The sequence below is a fragment of the Tupaia chinensis genome, unplaced genomic scaffold, assembly GCF_000334495.1.
Source record: "Tupaia chinensis unplaced genomic scaffold, TupChi_1.0 Scaffold000147_1, whole genome shotgun sequence".
In the NCBI taxonomy this organism is placed as follows: domain Eukaryota; kingdom Metazoa; phylum Chordata; class Mammalia; order Scandentia; family Tupaiidae; genus Tupaia; species Tupaia belangeri.
In genome coordinates this window covers 5092084-5108553 of record NW_006159617.1, presented here as the reverse complement: position 1 = coordinate 5108553, position 16470 = coordinate 5092084, and the positions used below count along the sequence as shown (strand labels likewise).

General features: G+C 39.0%; 1 protein-coding gene across 1 annotated transcript in view; it reads left to right on the top strand.

Moving 5' to 3' along the window:
• The window catches only part of TLE4 (TLE family member 4, transcriptional corepressor), a 166693-nt gene that overhangs the window by 45720 nt on the left and 104503 nt on the right, over positions 1-16470 (top strand). The window contains 1 exon segment of the mRNA XM_006145481.3: positions 12824-12898. Within this exon segment, the coding sequence (XP_006145543.2) occupies positions 12824-12898 (75 nt within the window).

Genomic DNA, 16470 nt, shown 5'->3' with positions numbered 1-16470 from the left:
CCTATCTTTATTGTATGTATTGAAATGTGAAAGCACTTGGCATAGTAAATGCTGGCACCCCCACCCTCTTCTTGTTCTTCTTCCAGGGAAATGGGTTCTATTCCAGGTTATTTTGGTTCCTGAGATATTTGGAGAGGACAGACTTGGTAAAACCTGGGAAGAGTTCAAGGTAATATGTGAGAATGAACTGGCTGGTAGTCTTTTTGTGAAGTTAGCTAGGCTTTGCCACTCTGGGCAGTGCTTCCAAAAGAGGGCAGTTAGCTCCACAAAAGTGATCTTTCTGAAGGACAGGATTAGTTTTTTGTTTTGGTAATCCAGTATTTGTCTCAACTATTCCATTAAGTGTTAAACACCAGACACTTAGCTAAGGATCTGATTTAGAAGGCAATCTGTGTGTGTGTGTGTGTGTGTGTGTGTGTGTGTGTGTGTTTTAAGACTCTTTATTTCCCTGTAAGGGTAATTTAAAAAAAAAATTGCCAGAGGGTGCATGCATGCCAGAGAAAGACAGAGTAAGAAAGTGAGAAATCTTATACCTACCATGGGACATGGTCATGCTGCAACCCCTTCTCCATGTCTCCCTCCTTTGGGGATTTTGGGCGCATACAACACATGCGCAGTGTGTTTCTCAAGCCACCAGGTTTGATACTCCCAACCATACAGATAACTGTGGGATCCAGCTCACTTAACCACCAGGCCACACAGCCTGGCCCTCAGGCTCATTTTCTTTTCTTTCTTATTTATTTATTTTTAGTTTATTTTTTATTTCCATGACAGGGACAGAGAGACAGGCACTCGCAGCAAGGTCTTCATGCTGTGATCCACCCCCAGTGCCATCCAGCTTGGATCGTGAGCACATAAACATTTCTGGCACGCACAGGGAGACCCTGGGATGGGGACCTGTCAGTAGATCCTTTCCCATGTGGTCTGGATTGTTACTGCTGAGCTACTATCTGGCTCCTTTGAGGGTCATTTTCCAGACAAACAGGGTATATTTCATGGTAATGAAAAGTGTTCCTAAGACCTTTGACAACTTCAAACTTTTAATAGGTTGTAGGGCTGTTTTATTATTTTACAGTTGAATAATCTTTTCCTGGAATACAATTGTACATTTCAGGGACTTGTTACTCTGATAACAGGAAGCAGAGTTCATTGAAAGAGTTGTGTTATACAAGAGGCAGTGTGATGAGAGTCTGAGGTCAGCCAGACCAAGGACCAAATCCTGGCTCAACTACTTCCTTTATAATATTGAGCAAGGTATTTAAAAACTGCAAGATTTTCTGGCTTGCCGTTTCCTTGTCCTCATCTTTATCCTAGGATACCTGTATTATATGGTTTTTATAGCAGGATTACCAATAATGTAAAGGACCCAGCTAGGTTATTTCTGCCTGTTGTAAAAATTCCAAGGAAAAATGTCTTAAGACAAAAGCTTGTTTCTCTCACTCATAACAGTTGTTATAGAAGCGACTGTGGGTAATTTGGTGATTCCAGGATGTTGTGAACTCAGGTTTCCTTTGTACTGGTGTCCATCATCCTTAGTACCATCCTGTCCTGCCCTGGCTGGCAGAAAGGAGAAGAAGGCATGTTTCATTTCTTTTATGGAAAGGATGTGGAAGTTGTACATATTATTTGCCCCCTTTGCAATGGCCAGCACCAGTTACCTGTCCACAGCTAGATGCTAAGGAGACTGGGAAATGTAGCCTTAGATTAGCGACCATTATGTCTACCTAAGTCTTAGGCTAATATCAGAAAAAGGATATTGGAGGACAGCGAGTGATTGTTTCGGATGTGATGCTACATACCAGATAAAAATAACGGCTGCTGTTACTGTTTTGTTGATGGTGTGTCTTTGTATGTCACAATATAATTAGCGCAAGCCCATACAATACAAAATAAAGCATAGTTTTTGTTATAGGAGCCTCTCGTTTGCAGTTCAGATCTTGGAGAAGATACTCTTTTTATTTATCATTCATGCGGGGTGGACAAGATCCCACATGAATAGTTATGGGTCCCGTGTGTTGTCTAAATCTAGACAGCACATTAAAGGGGGAAAAAAAAAGGACAGTGAACTTTAAAGTCACGTTTCAGTTGAAGGATGGATTATAGCAGATCACACATGGCCTGTCATGTTTTAGAGATTTGTCGGAAGATGCTACTTGAAGCTGGAAGAGTTGTTAAGGGAAACTTTTCTCATGGTGGTCCTTCTTTCCTTAGACATACTATTTTGTAAATACGTATTATCCCTGAACTAGATACAGTGAATGAGATTAAAAAAAAAAAATTTGACAAGTTCTCCCAAAGAAACCATGGAGAGATACATTGGTTAGGTGGTCACTGTTGATTTTATGGAGCTTTAGGACATCTCAGAAAAATTAGGTCAGGTTGATTGTTTTTACAGCATCACACTTGATCCTTTTAATAACTAGTACCTCACTATTTTAAAACCCTAGCCTGAACTAACTTGAAATAATGCGGGGGTTTTTTTTTGGGGAGGGAGAGGTTTTTGCTGTAGGGCACGTGTGCTCGCCAGACAGACAGAGACAGACAGAGAGACAGAAAGTGAGAAATCACCCCCCCGGGGGGGGGGATGGTCATGCCACAATCCCTTCTCCTCCATTCTCCTCTCGGGATCTTGGGCACGCATGCACACGCACCCGGCGTGAGTTTAAGCCACTGGGTCCGGGACTCGAACCACAGTCGACTACGTGGGAGTCCAGTGGCATAGCCATTATGCTAACTGCTGTCCCATGTGTTCTTTACTCAAGAGAGTGAGAGAACAGAAAATGGTTCCTTCTGACTGGTGGCTTCCCAATGATCGTTTATTAATCCTAAAGCCATTGTTACCCATGGAGTAAAGGTGTTCTCTCTAACCTTGTCTGTAGAAAGGTACAGCTTGTTTCTATTCATTCATTGCCAAGGAAGGCAGACATTTTGCTTGTCCACCTGCTCCTTTGTAATTCCATGGCTACTTTTGTTGTTGTGGGTCCTTGGTTTACTCAAGGTAGAAGCTCTGCTTAAGAGCCCTGAGGGCTAGTCCTCACTAGGAGCACAGGAGCTCCCTCACTTGGGGGCCTGGGTTACTAGGGAGTACAGCTTGTTTTTTCCTAGTTATCTGTTACTGTAAGTAAATATTGGTTCAATAAATGAAATAAGGAATTCAAATCATTCTTTTCACATGTAACAATAGTTCTCTGATTATTAGAATTTTTCCAGTATAAAAGGAAATAGGAGTGAAAATGTTTTCTACATTTATTCTTCTCTTTAGGGAAAAGGGAACATTCCAACTGGAATGCTTTCTCATGCAAATTTAACTTAAAACTTGGATTTTAGGGCCAGAGAGTGGCATGAATCTGAGGTGCTGAATCTCCTATGGCCCACTCTGTGGGTCAAGTCCTAGACCAGTAGCTTGAGGAACACATTGGAGCACATGTACACACCTGTCCAATATCCGGAGAGGAGAATGGAGAAGAGACGATTATGCTGTTTGTGGTGTGGCTGTCCGTCCAGGGATATGCTTTCTCACTTTGTCTCTCTCTCCCACTTTCTTTGATGAATGCTGGTGCCCTCCAACTAATTAAAACAGCAGCAAAAAAACCCAAGCAAACAAACAAACAAAAACTTGGATTTCATTTCCCTGTTGGCTTTTCTAACAGTTAGTACCAAGTACTATTTTTTTCCAGAATTGTGTCGATTTATTTGGGTACTCCACAATACATTTACATGATAAAAAATAATAAGCAATTAGGTAATAGTGAAATACGAGTGAGTTTTAATTTCAACAGGCTAGCAAACTAGCCATATGACATGATATATAAATTTCTGCCTAGACACACCATAAATTTGGCCCTTGTAATTTGGTGGAAAACAACCCCTTTCTATTACATTATGAGATGAGTTATATCAAATGCCATTTATTTGGGCACCTGAGTTAATACGGTACTGAATTACTCCGAACCACATTTTGCATGTATAGAAGTAATTGTGAAATGGTAGTTGAAAAATGTGATCAGTCACTTTCATATTGTGCCTTAGGGAGGAAATGAACAAAGTACAGTGGTTACATGCACTGGTGGCAGTGTTATCGCCTCATAATGGCACCAGGTTAACTCATCTTATTGCTTGTTAACTTTGTAAGGAATCAATGGCTTGTGCTAACATAGTTTGATGTAGGAGAGCTTGGTTGAAATCACCAGAGATCCCCTGATAAGCATGCGGTGACACCCCTAAGACCATCATCAGAGTATTCATTAAGTGCCAGCAGCCTGCACAAGGCACGTCTGCTTCCCAGTCAGGCCTTTTCCGTCAGTCTTGGTAATGTGTTATGACAGTGCTGTGTATCGAAAGAGTATCTTAAAATGAATAATGTGTGGCTTCGAAGGTTTGGGCCAGTTTTCTGATTTTCACATTTAGATGTGGGCATGGGTACCCTTTTATTTTAAGGACTTTTTTTTTTTTTTCTCATATGTTGAATATGCCCTCAGAGAACATAACTCCATCCCATGTCCCATTGTTGATTAGCAAGCCTGCTTTATTTGACTATGTGTTTTGGTGACAATTGGATTTTGGACAAAATTCATATGGTGGCATTATGGCCTGCTTGCTCTCAGAGGAGTGAAAGATGGTTCTTAGAAGATAGGGCTTTTTTCTCTGTAGATTTAAATGTGGGCCTCCTTCCAAAGGCAGCAGTGCCAACCCTTCTCGGTGTGTGTCTCAACAAATTAATGTATTGTGAGAAACCAATTCATGTCTTTGACTTTGAGTCAAGTAAGTGATTGGATGATGATTACTGAAACTAAACTTTACTTTGAGTAGAGCTGTGTTGTCCAACACAGTAATGGCTATGTAGATTTAAATTAAAATTAAAGCTAAATAAAAATTAAAAGTTCAATTTCTCAGTCATAGTAGCCATATTTCAAATGCACAGAACCACTCATGTGTGTCTAGAGGCTACCATATTATTTCCACAGATAGAGGACATTTCAAAATTGCAGGAAGTTCTGTTGGATAGCACTGAACTTGGAGAACTTACTGGATATGTCAGTGAAAAATGCTGTCCCCATGTAATGAGAAAAGAGAAGTCAAGACTGACAGTTCAGTAGGAAAAAGTTGGGCAACATTTCCCAAAGTGTGCACCTAAGAACTTTAAAAAAAAAAAATCTTGCCAAAGGGTTTGTTCACTCACAGGGGAAAGAGAGAAGGGGAAAGTAAGAAAGTATCCCCCATGGGGTATCATCATGCTGCAATCCCTTCTCATCTGTTTCTCCCTCCTTTCGGGACCTTGGTCACACACCTGTGCACAATCCCAAAGTGTTTTAAAGCCACCAGATCCAGGACTCAAAACTGTTCAGGTGACCATGTGGGATCCCTTAACCACCAGGCCATGGGCGTTAATCCTGTGCCAAACTTATTTGGGAAGCGCTGCATATGTATTTACCTTCCCTGAGCCTTGAAACTCTGAGAAGTCCAAAAGTTTACCAGTTGTTTACTACATTAAGTTTTAAGTATTACCTAATTTTTTGTGGGATTAATATTTCTTGGTATACTGTGTAGGAAGGGATGACTTGGGAGAGTCAAGTTAAATTTAATTTGTTCCAGTAAACTTAATAGAATTGCTGAAGAAGGCTTTAGGATTTTAGCCTGACTGACCAACCAGACATGGAATGACCCTTTCTCTCAGATTTGTTCATCCATACATGGAGTATTGTATTATATCGTATGGAAAACACATACTATGATGCGTTCAAATGCTTTAAGTATTAATCTTATGGAGTAGAATTTAGAAAACTGGATTCAGTTATATTTCAACCCAGTGTTAGAGTTTATTGTTCTAAATTGGAAAAAGATTGTCCAGGACACAATCTTTCATAAGAGGTCATCAAGCAGAGACTGATGGATGGCTGGTTAGGGTATGATGGAGGAGATTCGTTCATTAGAAAGAGGAGTGTCTGTTTGCCTGTGTTTGGTACCACAGTTCTATTATCATAATCCTCTCAGGCCAGGTAGCATTTAGAAATCCGTATACATTAGGAAATATGGGGAATCCTTTGTTGTTTGTTCAGTTAACAATACTTGGGGTACTGCTGGCCCAGAAGGGCCTTAAAATCTCTGAAGGCTCCTTCCAGTTCTGAGTTTCTGTGAATGACGTTTCATGTACATGACTGATGGTTCTTACTAATGAGAAGGATATTTGGTCCAGGTTCAGGCCTAAGTATTTTTCACCCTAGAGGATGGCATTAGCTCTCCAACTGTTTTCTCCCTTAAGTCTTGTTCACCCTCTTGTCATCTAACTTCTTTACTGTTCCCAGATCCATCTTACTAAAATGCAGAACTGATAGAGCACTCAGTTGCCTAAAATTTTTAAATAATGTCTTGTTTCCTACCAGGGTAAAGTCTAACTTTTTTTGCGTGTCATGTGAAGTCCTTCACCATTTGGTTTCCTCTTGCCTTGCCAGATTTCATTTCCTGCTAGTCCATGGTCCTGTAGACTACCCCGTGCCATACTCACGTATCTTCATGTATTTGCTTTTGTTGTTTTTGTGCATACCTCTTCCATTTTAAAGAGCTTTCGTGTGTGTGTCTTCTCATGCCCAGGAAGGCTCCCTCACATTCTACCCTGCCTGTCCGTCCTCTCCTCCTTGCTCTTCTCCTCCAGGTACACGTTTTCTCTTTCTCAGGTTCCTTTTTACACCAGGAACCTTAACCAACCTCTTTCCTCTGTGTGGAATTCTTTTCTTCTCATTCTTCATCCCCAGAACTCCTGCAATTCCTTCGAGTCTCAGTTGTCAGGTCAGCTTCCTTAGAGACTCTTCCCTTAGCCCTAGGATTAGATTAAGATCCTTCTTTGATAAATGATCACATAGCATTCTGTAATTTTCTTATGGAAATTATCCTCCAATTGTAATTATAGAGCTTTTTGAGTATTAATTCACTGTTTTCCTCAATAGAATTTAAATTTGGTGAGAGGAAGCATTGTGGTTTCTTATTACTTGTTCACTACCTTAACGTCAGTGCCCACCACAGTGTCTGGTGCATGGTAGGTGCTTAATGAATGCTTGAATTTAAAAAAAAAAGGCTTTCCTGGTGCCCCAGAAATTATGCTTGGCGTTCCCTCCTAAAACCTCTTCTAGTGTTATGTATCTTACATTCTTCTGTTACAAGATGCACCCTTTGACTAGAAAGTCTGCGAGAAGCAAGACTGTTTTGTGTCACTTTTGTAGTTCCGTGTATTGGGAACATTAATGCTATTCATTGTAAGAATCATGATACATCTTATACCTCTGCCCTTACTACGCCTTCACTATCTCTATTAATAGGAAGAAATTTTTTTTTCTCATTTAAGTTCTAAGTTGTAATACAGAGTTGTTTATTACTGTTTTTATTAGAAGTGTCGCGTTTATTGCCATGCTCTAAATTATTGGCATGGCAGGTATTGTTATTATAATCTTTTCTGAGAAACATACATTAAACACCTACTGCACACACATTTGTGGTTTATTAAGGTCATTTTCTCAGCAGGCTTTGTTGGACTTATCATAAGCTTACATTATTTTAATCTCTTTATTATAGAAAATTTTTTTTTCCCTTTTTAATTTTGTCAGAGAGTGTGTGCACTTTCCACAAAAAGGACACAGAGAAAAAGAAAGTGAGAAAGCACCACCTATGGGGAATGGTCATGCCACAATCCTTTCTCCTTCTCTCCCTCCTTTCAGTTTTTGGGTACACGTGCACATATGCCTGTTGTATTTCTCAGGCCACCGGGTCCAGGATTTGAACTGCACAGTTAGCCATATGTGATCTAGCCACCATAACTATCACACCACCGGCCGACCTGAAAAAAAATTTTCAGTACTTTTCCTGGACAAATGCAAAAATAATTTTATTATAGAAGTAAGTAGGCAAGTGAGTTAATGTACAGAATTTCATTTTATTGGCCTTTTTCTCCAAGCATGTTTATATTCCTTAAATCACAAATATTTTTAAAAATTAATTTTCTTAAGGTATAAATCACACATACTGTTTATTCATTTTAAGTGTACGGTTCAATAAATTTGTAGAGTTGTGCAATTATCCCAATATAATTTATTTTTGTTTCTTTTAAGGGATTTTAAAGTAAAAATCACAAACCTAGTATTTTCTTTATTTTTAAAATTTAATTTTTTTATTAGTTTATTTTACTCATGATAGCAGAAAAGAGGGAAAGGATCTTGGGCATGTGTGCAGGGACTTAGTATATTTTCAAGCTGGTCTAGAGATCTGAACTAATAGTCAGCAGTATGGCTTCCAGTGTTGCAATTCAATTTGATGCTAACTATACCAGCAGTCATTTTTTTTTTTTGTTTTTAAGTTTGGTAGAAGGTGGGGACTAGTAGATGGCATAATGGTTATGTTACTGAACTCCCACGTAGTCAACCATGGTTCCAGTTCTGGATGCAGAGGCTCGAAACTCATGCTGGGCACATGTGTATGTGTGCCCAAAAAATCCCAAGAGGAGAATAAAGGAAAAGGGATTGTGGCATGGCCATTCCACTCTGTGGGGTAATTTCTTACTTTCTGTCTCTCAAGCAAGTGCACACATCCTATAGCAAAAATCTTTCTTTAAAAAAAAAAGTTTGCTAGAGGGTGTGTGTGCTTGCTGGAGAGAGAGAGAAGAAAGCACCTCCCAAGGGGAATGGACATACTCCTCCCATCTCTCCTTTTGGGGATGTTGGGCACACATACACTCCTGGAATATTTTTCACGCCTCCAGGTTGGCATTTGAATTATACAGTCAGCCATGTGGGATCTAGCTACCTTGAGCACCATGCCACCTGTCAGCCTAGCCTTTGGTTTTTTAAAGAATAAATGATTTGGTGTTTTTGTGTCCTCCAGATTTCAGTTAGAGGCCCCCTTTCGTACCTTGACTTATTAATATAAGGAGACTTCAAAAATGTTTTAAACAGTAAAATTATAGCTAGCATGAGTTTATTTCGGTGCACAACATTTGTAATTTTGCAGTTTTTCCATAATACACTGTGCCTTTTCCACAAGCTTTTTTAAGACCTTGCTTGTGTATGTCTTCCGTGGCATTTATTTGGTGGTCCTGACGGAATGCTCATGCAGGGCACCCGTAACTGAGCATCTTGAGCAATAAGAAAGATGATAGGCTGTTGCCTTTTGCAGATCGACAAGGCCATAGTGGCTGTCACCACCTGTGGGGCTGTGGCAGAGGGGATAAGTAGGAAGTGGGAAAGAAAATGAGATGTGGGTAGAGTGGAGGAGATGAAGACAGATGGGGAAGGGGAAGAAAAGGGGAAGAGATGGCAGACATAATGAGAAAGTCATCACAATTCTAAAAAGATGTAAATAAAAAACTTGCTCTCTTTTTCTGAGTCATAGAACTTACATGTTAAAATCTGCAAATTAAAAACAAAAAAGCTCCAGGGTCAGTTTTAGGGTAGTTCTTCAGGTTTCTTCCCCAAGTGTTTCTGTTTTTCTTTTGTGAGTTTTCACCCCTTTCTCCAGTCTGAATTTTAGTTTCACACCTTACCTGGTAGGTGCTTCATTATCTGTGGTGTAGTGTTACTGTGTGGCTGAAAGACCTGTGTGGTAGGGTGTTTCTGCCACTTACAAAGCACAGGAGCATAATTGCTCTAGGGGTGAACTGCAGGTAAATTTCAGATATTCTATTAGCCCATCACTATTGCCATCCAAAAAAAAAAAAAGCTGAATCATAACTTTCCATGGTCATTGAGATCTTTAGGTATCAGAGCTGTGGCTCACTGGTGTGTGTGTCTGGTTTTCTCAGGAAAAAAAAATGCACTTGATTTTAAAGTCCAGCCAGAAAGATATTCCTGTTGGCTAGTTATCTTTGCCCACTTTAGCAATTGGAATCCAGTTTCTGAAGCAAGAGTTGAGCAGTCTTCATGGTTAAAAAATAATAATAATAAAAAAATAAAAACAACCCTAAGTAGATGTGTTTTTCATAGCTCTGTCTCATGGACCTGTTCTTTGAATACTTAATATAAAGCAGATAATATTTCAGACACGTCTCAGTAGTATGGAGAAGTGGTAGGATAGGTACAGGCTTTTGATAAATGAACAAAGTCATGAATGGAATGAATGATATGTCTGGTCGTTGTGTGGATATGTGGTCCTTTGTTTCAGTTTCTTGGAAGTTTCGAGTAGTCATTGTTGAATGTCAGAAAGTAAAAGATTTAGAAAAGCTCATAAAAATTTGTCTATATCACACTTTGAGTGTTAGATAAAGCCTAGAGTCCTACCTGTTGTCTTTTTTCCCCCATTTTCCAAGTATTGCTATTTTCCACTACTCTAAGAATTAGATTGTCTTTAATCTACACAAGAGCTGTGTACTTGGCACATAGTAAGTGCTCAGTAAACATGGTCTAGGTGGCTTTCGGGAAACACGAATTTACTATTACTGGTCCTTTTATTGAGTATATATCTCTATTAGTTGTAGTGTTTTCACAATCCCTGGGGATTTTTGCTTTTCTTCAGAGAGATGAATTATTTCACTTTGTCAAATATTTTATTAAAGAGTAAGAGAATAGATGGGATATCTATAAAGACTTTAGGATTACTTCTTAAGCTCTTGTTTTGAAACAGAAACTCCTACAATTAAAAATAAATCAAAATGTATAGTTATGATGTTCAGAGTCTATTAAAAGCATAAAGTGTAATGATCTATTATTTGACATTATTCTTTCCATTAGTCATAGGCACAAAGTACAGCTTTCTGTTAGGAAACAAAAGAATACCACATTGTAGATAATGAGTTTCCTTTCCCTCATCACCTCTCCACTCCTCCTTCCTTCAGTCTCAGAGGTGGAGGTGTTAATCGCCATACTTAATCTCAGTAATTGTATATTTGAGAGTTTTGGAATGGGGACTAGATAGTTCAAGGGAAATTCCATAGGTAATTTATAGCTCTTTTATGTATGAAATAGTGTGATAGTTAAGCTTCAATAAGAGAAGAAAGTTAGCTGAATTTTTCAACTGAGATGAATCCAAATAAGACTCCTCCTAGCCACACAAAGTACGTATTTGACAGCACAATCTCTTTGGCTCTTCATTCACTAAATCTGATTGAATGAAGGTCCAAAGAGACCTTTGTTAGACATTATTTGAGTCTGTAGATACAAGAGTGTTCAAGTGTATTTAGTTAGGAATAATATTGACATTTTGGGGGTACTTGTCTAAGTACTTATGTATGTCCAATTATAAGTGAATACCCCCATTCAGAGACTCTGCTGTCTGATGTTTCCAGTATTACAAAAATTATTGTTCACCCTCTTTAGAACTGAGTTTGCGTATGGAGGGAATTTCCTATACTTTCCACTTTAATTTTTAAAAAGAAAAATAATTTAAACTCAAAGGTTTTAGTTTTTCTATTAAAAGACATACCTGTAATTCTTAAGCTCTATTCCTAGTGAGAATTGGACTGTTTTTTTTTTTTATTTATTTAATTTCAGTTTTTTAGAGAGAGATTTTCGCTGTAGGGTACATGTGCTCACCAGAGAGAAAGGAAATGAGAAATCCCCCCCGGCCTCCCCAGGTGGATGGCCATGTTGCAGTCTCTTTTCTTCTATTCTCCTCTCAGGATTTTGGGCACACACACGTGCCTGACATGATTTTTTTTTTTTTTTTTTTTTTTTTTTTACCCCACCGGCCTTTGCACTAAACCCCAACAGTTGACTACATGGGAGTCTAGCGACATAACCATTATGCCATCTGCAGGTCCCAAGAGAGTTGGACTTCTTTTTTTTTTTTCCCCCGCTATAGGGTGTGTGCGCTTGCCAGACAGAGACAGAGAGACAGCGGGAAATCACCCCCCAGGGGGGATGGTCACGCCGCAGTCCCTTCTCTTCCATTCTCCTCTCGGGATCTTGGGCACGCATGCACATGCGCCTGGCGTGAGTTTTAAGCCACCGGGTCCGGGACACAAACCACGGTCAACTACATGGGAGTCCAGCGACATAGCCATTATGCTAACTGCTGGTTCCCAAGAGAGTTGGACTTTAAGAATTTTAGTTACCAGAGTGCATTTGTGCTTTCCAGAGAGAGAGGAAGCATCTCACTATAGAGCATGGTTACAATCCCGTCTCGTTCATTTCTCCACTTCAGTTGGGATTTTGGACACACATGCACACATGCTGTGTGTGTTTTTCAAGCCATCAGGGCCATGGTTTGAACCTACAGCTAGCCATGTGGGATCCTAGTGGCTCTCTTAACCACTAGGCTACAGGAATAGCCCAGACAGTTGTACATGTTTATCTCTTTTAAATATGCAACCTTTTATGGTCAGAATTAAAATATGAACACTGTTTGGATTTCCAGAAGGAATGTAAACATTGAATTCTATATGTCCTTTCCATGTCTAACAGATATGAGGGGGTAATTTTAAAACAAGTACTTCTAGGGAATTATTTCAAAAAGCATTTATATAGAAAAACAGTACGGAGAAAAACAGCAGGTGGGATAGATTGTGATTTTTGTTTGTTAGTACTAGAGGAAGATGTTTGGTCAAATCGTACCACTGACTTGAAAGTGAAATTTTAGCTGTTTGTGCCAGTTGTAGCGGAACATCCTTCATGGGGTTGCAGAGATGGTACCTGCAGTTGGATGCCCGGTTATTCCTCAGCATAATGGACCTCAGTGTACCTCAGACATCTAGTCATCCACCACCTGAGGCTTGTATTTGGAAATCCAGAAGCCCCCCAAATGCTGTTTTTTTTGCATGTATATGAAGTTAGAGGACATGTTAGGAAAAGCTGTTCTTGACCAAGTAGAAAACAAATAATTGTATTCTGTTTCTGATCTTCATTTATAGCACCAGCAACAAGTGGTGCAGGCTGTGGAACGGGCCAAGCAGGTGACCATGGCAGAACTGAACGCCATCATTGGGGTACGTGGCCTTTCCATTTTAGCTCTGATCTTAGTGTTTGTCATCAGCTTTCTTTCTCTCTTAAAACCTTGTTCCATCAAAGGGACAATAAGCAATAGATAACTACAAAGTGAAATGAAGTGCTTTGCCTTCGATCTCATTTGCAGTGATGGCTGCCCCAGAAACGGGATCACATTCTCACCAACTTAAGTCGATGTGCTCCTGTAAACTCTCCTGCAAGGAGACCGACTGGATGATTCCATTTCATAGTATTTCATCCTTTTCAGTCAGCTTCGGTTGCTAAACTTAGGCCAAAAAAGAAGATACAGATTGCCCTGACACTAAAATGACTGGGTTTCTTTTATCTTTCCTAAAATGATTACATAGAGTATCTTAATATTATTTTTAGTGAAATGTACATTTTCACCTCTCCCCTGCTAGTTACTCTTCCTCCACTGTGATGAGTGGTTCTTGTAGGCTGGTGTCCATTTGTAATAGATGAACTACACTTTTTGAAAAATCATTGCCCCAGTTAGGAAATCCTTCCTGGCAGTGCTGGCAGGAATGTTGCATAGAAATCCTGCTGGAATTCGTGGGTTTGGGCACTTGCTCAAATTCCACTTACATTTTTGTTTTCTCAGAGGAAGATAACAAGTAATGAAATAATGTGCTAAAACTTAGAAATAAGAATGAAGGCAAGAAGTCGTAGCTGTAAAGAGCACAATATTCACTTGTATTTGTGCAGAGAGTACAATAGTTTCTTAGATTGTTCTAATGAAGACACTACATCTGTACTTTCCTCTTTCTGCCCCCTCCCAAATACTTTCTTTTGTGTATAGATTATACACAAAAGTCTTTTCTCTCTTTTCCCCCTCAGTGTATCAAACACACTTTGAAATGCTAATTATTCCATTTACTTTCATTAAAATTCAAATTGCTGAGTGAAGATGCGATAAGGGTCGCCTGATAATCAATCTGAAGTGAAGATATTGCTTCAATTATGCCTCTGTCTTTTAACAAGGAAATCACAACTCTGGGATTGCTGTAGATGGTGGGGGCGCAATGGTCTGATTGTAGCTTGGTTTTTAATGGGCTGTTTGGAGCTCTATTTTGTATACCTCTGACCACAAGGAAAAAAAAAAAAAAAAACGGTAGTAAATTAGCAGACATAAAAAACAGAAAAGAGTAACCTCAATTTCCTCCAGAGTGGCCCTGGGAAAAAAAGAGGCCAAATCAGAGCAAACCTGTAGGTCCAGAAATATTTGTCATACATTTTCTATGCTGAGTTGGAGAAGGGATATTAGAGATGAACATATTTTACAATTAGTTGTAATTTTCTAAAAATGCAGAAAACAACAGTTTAAAAAAACAAAGTTGAGAAAGCTTTAAAGTTAGGAATATATGAATACACCAGCGCTGCTTGCTCAGAGCCTTCGTGCATATGTCGTATTCACATGTCGTCGTGGTATATATGTTTGTTACCAAATCTCCCCAAGGTCAGAAGGGATAGACGCTATGTTTCTCACCTGCTATCCTGTCTGCTGTTTATGGAGAGAAAGCGTGGAGTGATGCTTGATGGAAGAGCTTGCTAGCTTAGTGCTTTCTAGATGAGTGTTTATGCTTTGTATGAACGACTGAAATACAGATAGCTAGTCTACCTTATGTCTGATTGGCAACCTTTTCGAGGAAAACAGAATGCTTTTGTTGTTTGTTTGTTTTTTCCGAATCTTTTAGTGACTGTATAATGGAGAGATCAAGTTCAATTTAAAAAAAAAAAAAAAAAACAACCCAAAAAAGACATTGTTTTGTGTTGGATGTTGCTTAAAAATATGAGGAAAGATGACGTCAGAACAAATTTCCTTCCTTTCATCACATCAAGCATACTTTTGGTACAGTTTGAATATATTTTATTTTTACATACTTGTTTTGAGTGGGATGGCAAATTGCCTTTTCTCAGGGAAACAATGATTTATTAGACTGTAGCTGACTTACTGACAGACATATTGTGTGTGTGTGGATTTAATTAGTAAAAATAAAACTAATTCAGTTTTGTGACCTAAAAACTTCCTTGAAGAGCTAGCTCAGAGCTGCATGCTGTCAAGGAACATGTGCTATAGAGAGTTCTAAACTGTATCTGAGCAGAAAATGGAGTTAAAAATCACCTAACCTGACTATTCTAAAAAATAGATTGCAAAAAAGAAGAAAACAAATTCAGCAGTTTGTTCTCTGTTTTATGGAGGTGATGGGTACAGACCAACTGAAAATGAAAAAGCCTGACTTGCTGACTTTCTGCTCTGAGGTCGGAATCTCTGCTCCGAGGCCCTCTTTGTCTCTTGTTCAGCCCTTGTGGAGCCTTGTGTCCTAAGGTTCTCAGAGTTGAAACATTGTGGAATTTCAAATGCACCTGCTGTTCTGGGTCCCCTTGGGTAAAGCTGTGTTGTGAGATGGTATTTTGACCTGCTACCAAAAATGATGAGGGGTCAGCTTTAGATTTCTGTTACTTGGTTTTTATAATGTAGTTGGTGATGATTTTCTGCACTGAGGGAATGACAGTTTTCCTCCCAAGAGATGCAGAACCAGCTAAGCCCCTGCAATCCTTCACTTATTTATTACTACATATGTATCTGTTTTATATGTATGCACACCATCCAGACAAGAGCAAATGTTCCCAGATTTAATGAAATCTGATGAAGCACCTTTTTAACTCTGCAATATTATTCTACCTTCATTGGTAAATGAGCCAAACCAGTGATCCATGCAGTTTAAATGCAAAATGCTGAAGTGAGCCCGAAACCTGGAGAGGCGGCTGTTCTCTTGACAATAAGCTAGTTGTGTTTAATGGAATGAAACACAGTTATAATGATTTCTTTCACAGGTCATGTTCAGTTTAAAAACTGTTGATAGATTGAAATAGGCTAAATATCATTTATCTTTTATTTATAAGAAGGAGAACCAGGACAATTTCTGTGCTTTCTATAGTTAATATTTTGTGTTTTGTTTTGAATCAGTGGTATCTCACATTTTCTTAAAGCTTTCCTCAAGTTCTCTCGAACGAGCAGGGGGGATGTTACGCATCCAGTTTGATCTTGTCATTTGTCCTACTAGCCACTGTGTTTTTAAATTAGAGTCTCTGCGAGATCACACTGTTGGAACAACACACAAATTGTAGTTTTAAATCAGTAATATGATCTAATTAGAAATGATGTTTTCATTTCCTGTATTATTAAATTGAGTCATCTGACTATCTTAAAATGCTTTTTAAATCCATTACACTATATAATCAGTGCATGCTGTGTGAATGTGGTTATGCTTAATAAAGGAGGCTGGCTTGGAACCTCATAAGACTTTCACCAAAGAAACTACCATTTACAAAGAAAAGTTTTCTTGGTATGAACATTGGAAAAGAAAATGTTGGGCCTGTAAAAATAGAAAATGTTGATTCCTTTGGAAACCCCCCTACCTGCTCTCTTTTTTTAACCTAGCTCTTTGAGGGGGAAAAAATGATACAATGTATGTATGCATATTTTTAAAAAGCACTCCCCTCAAAAAAAAAAAACACGACCCTTAAGAACCAGGTGTGCCATGGCGCTGTA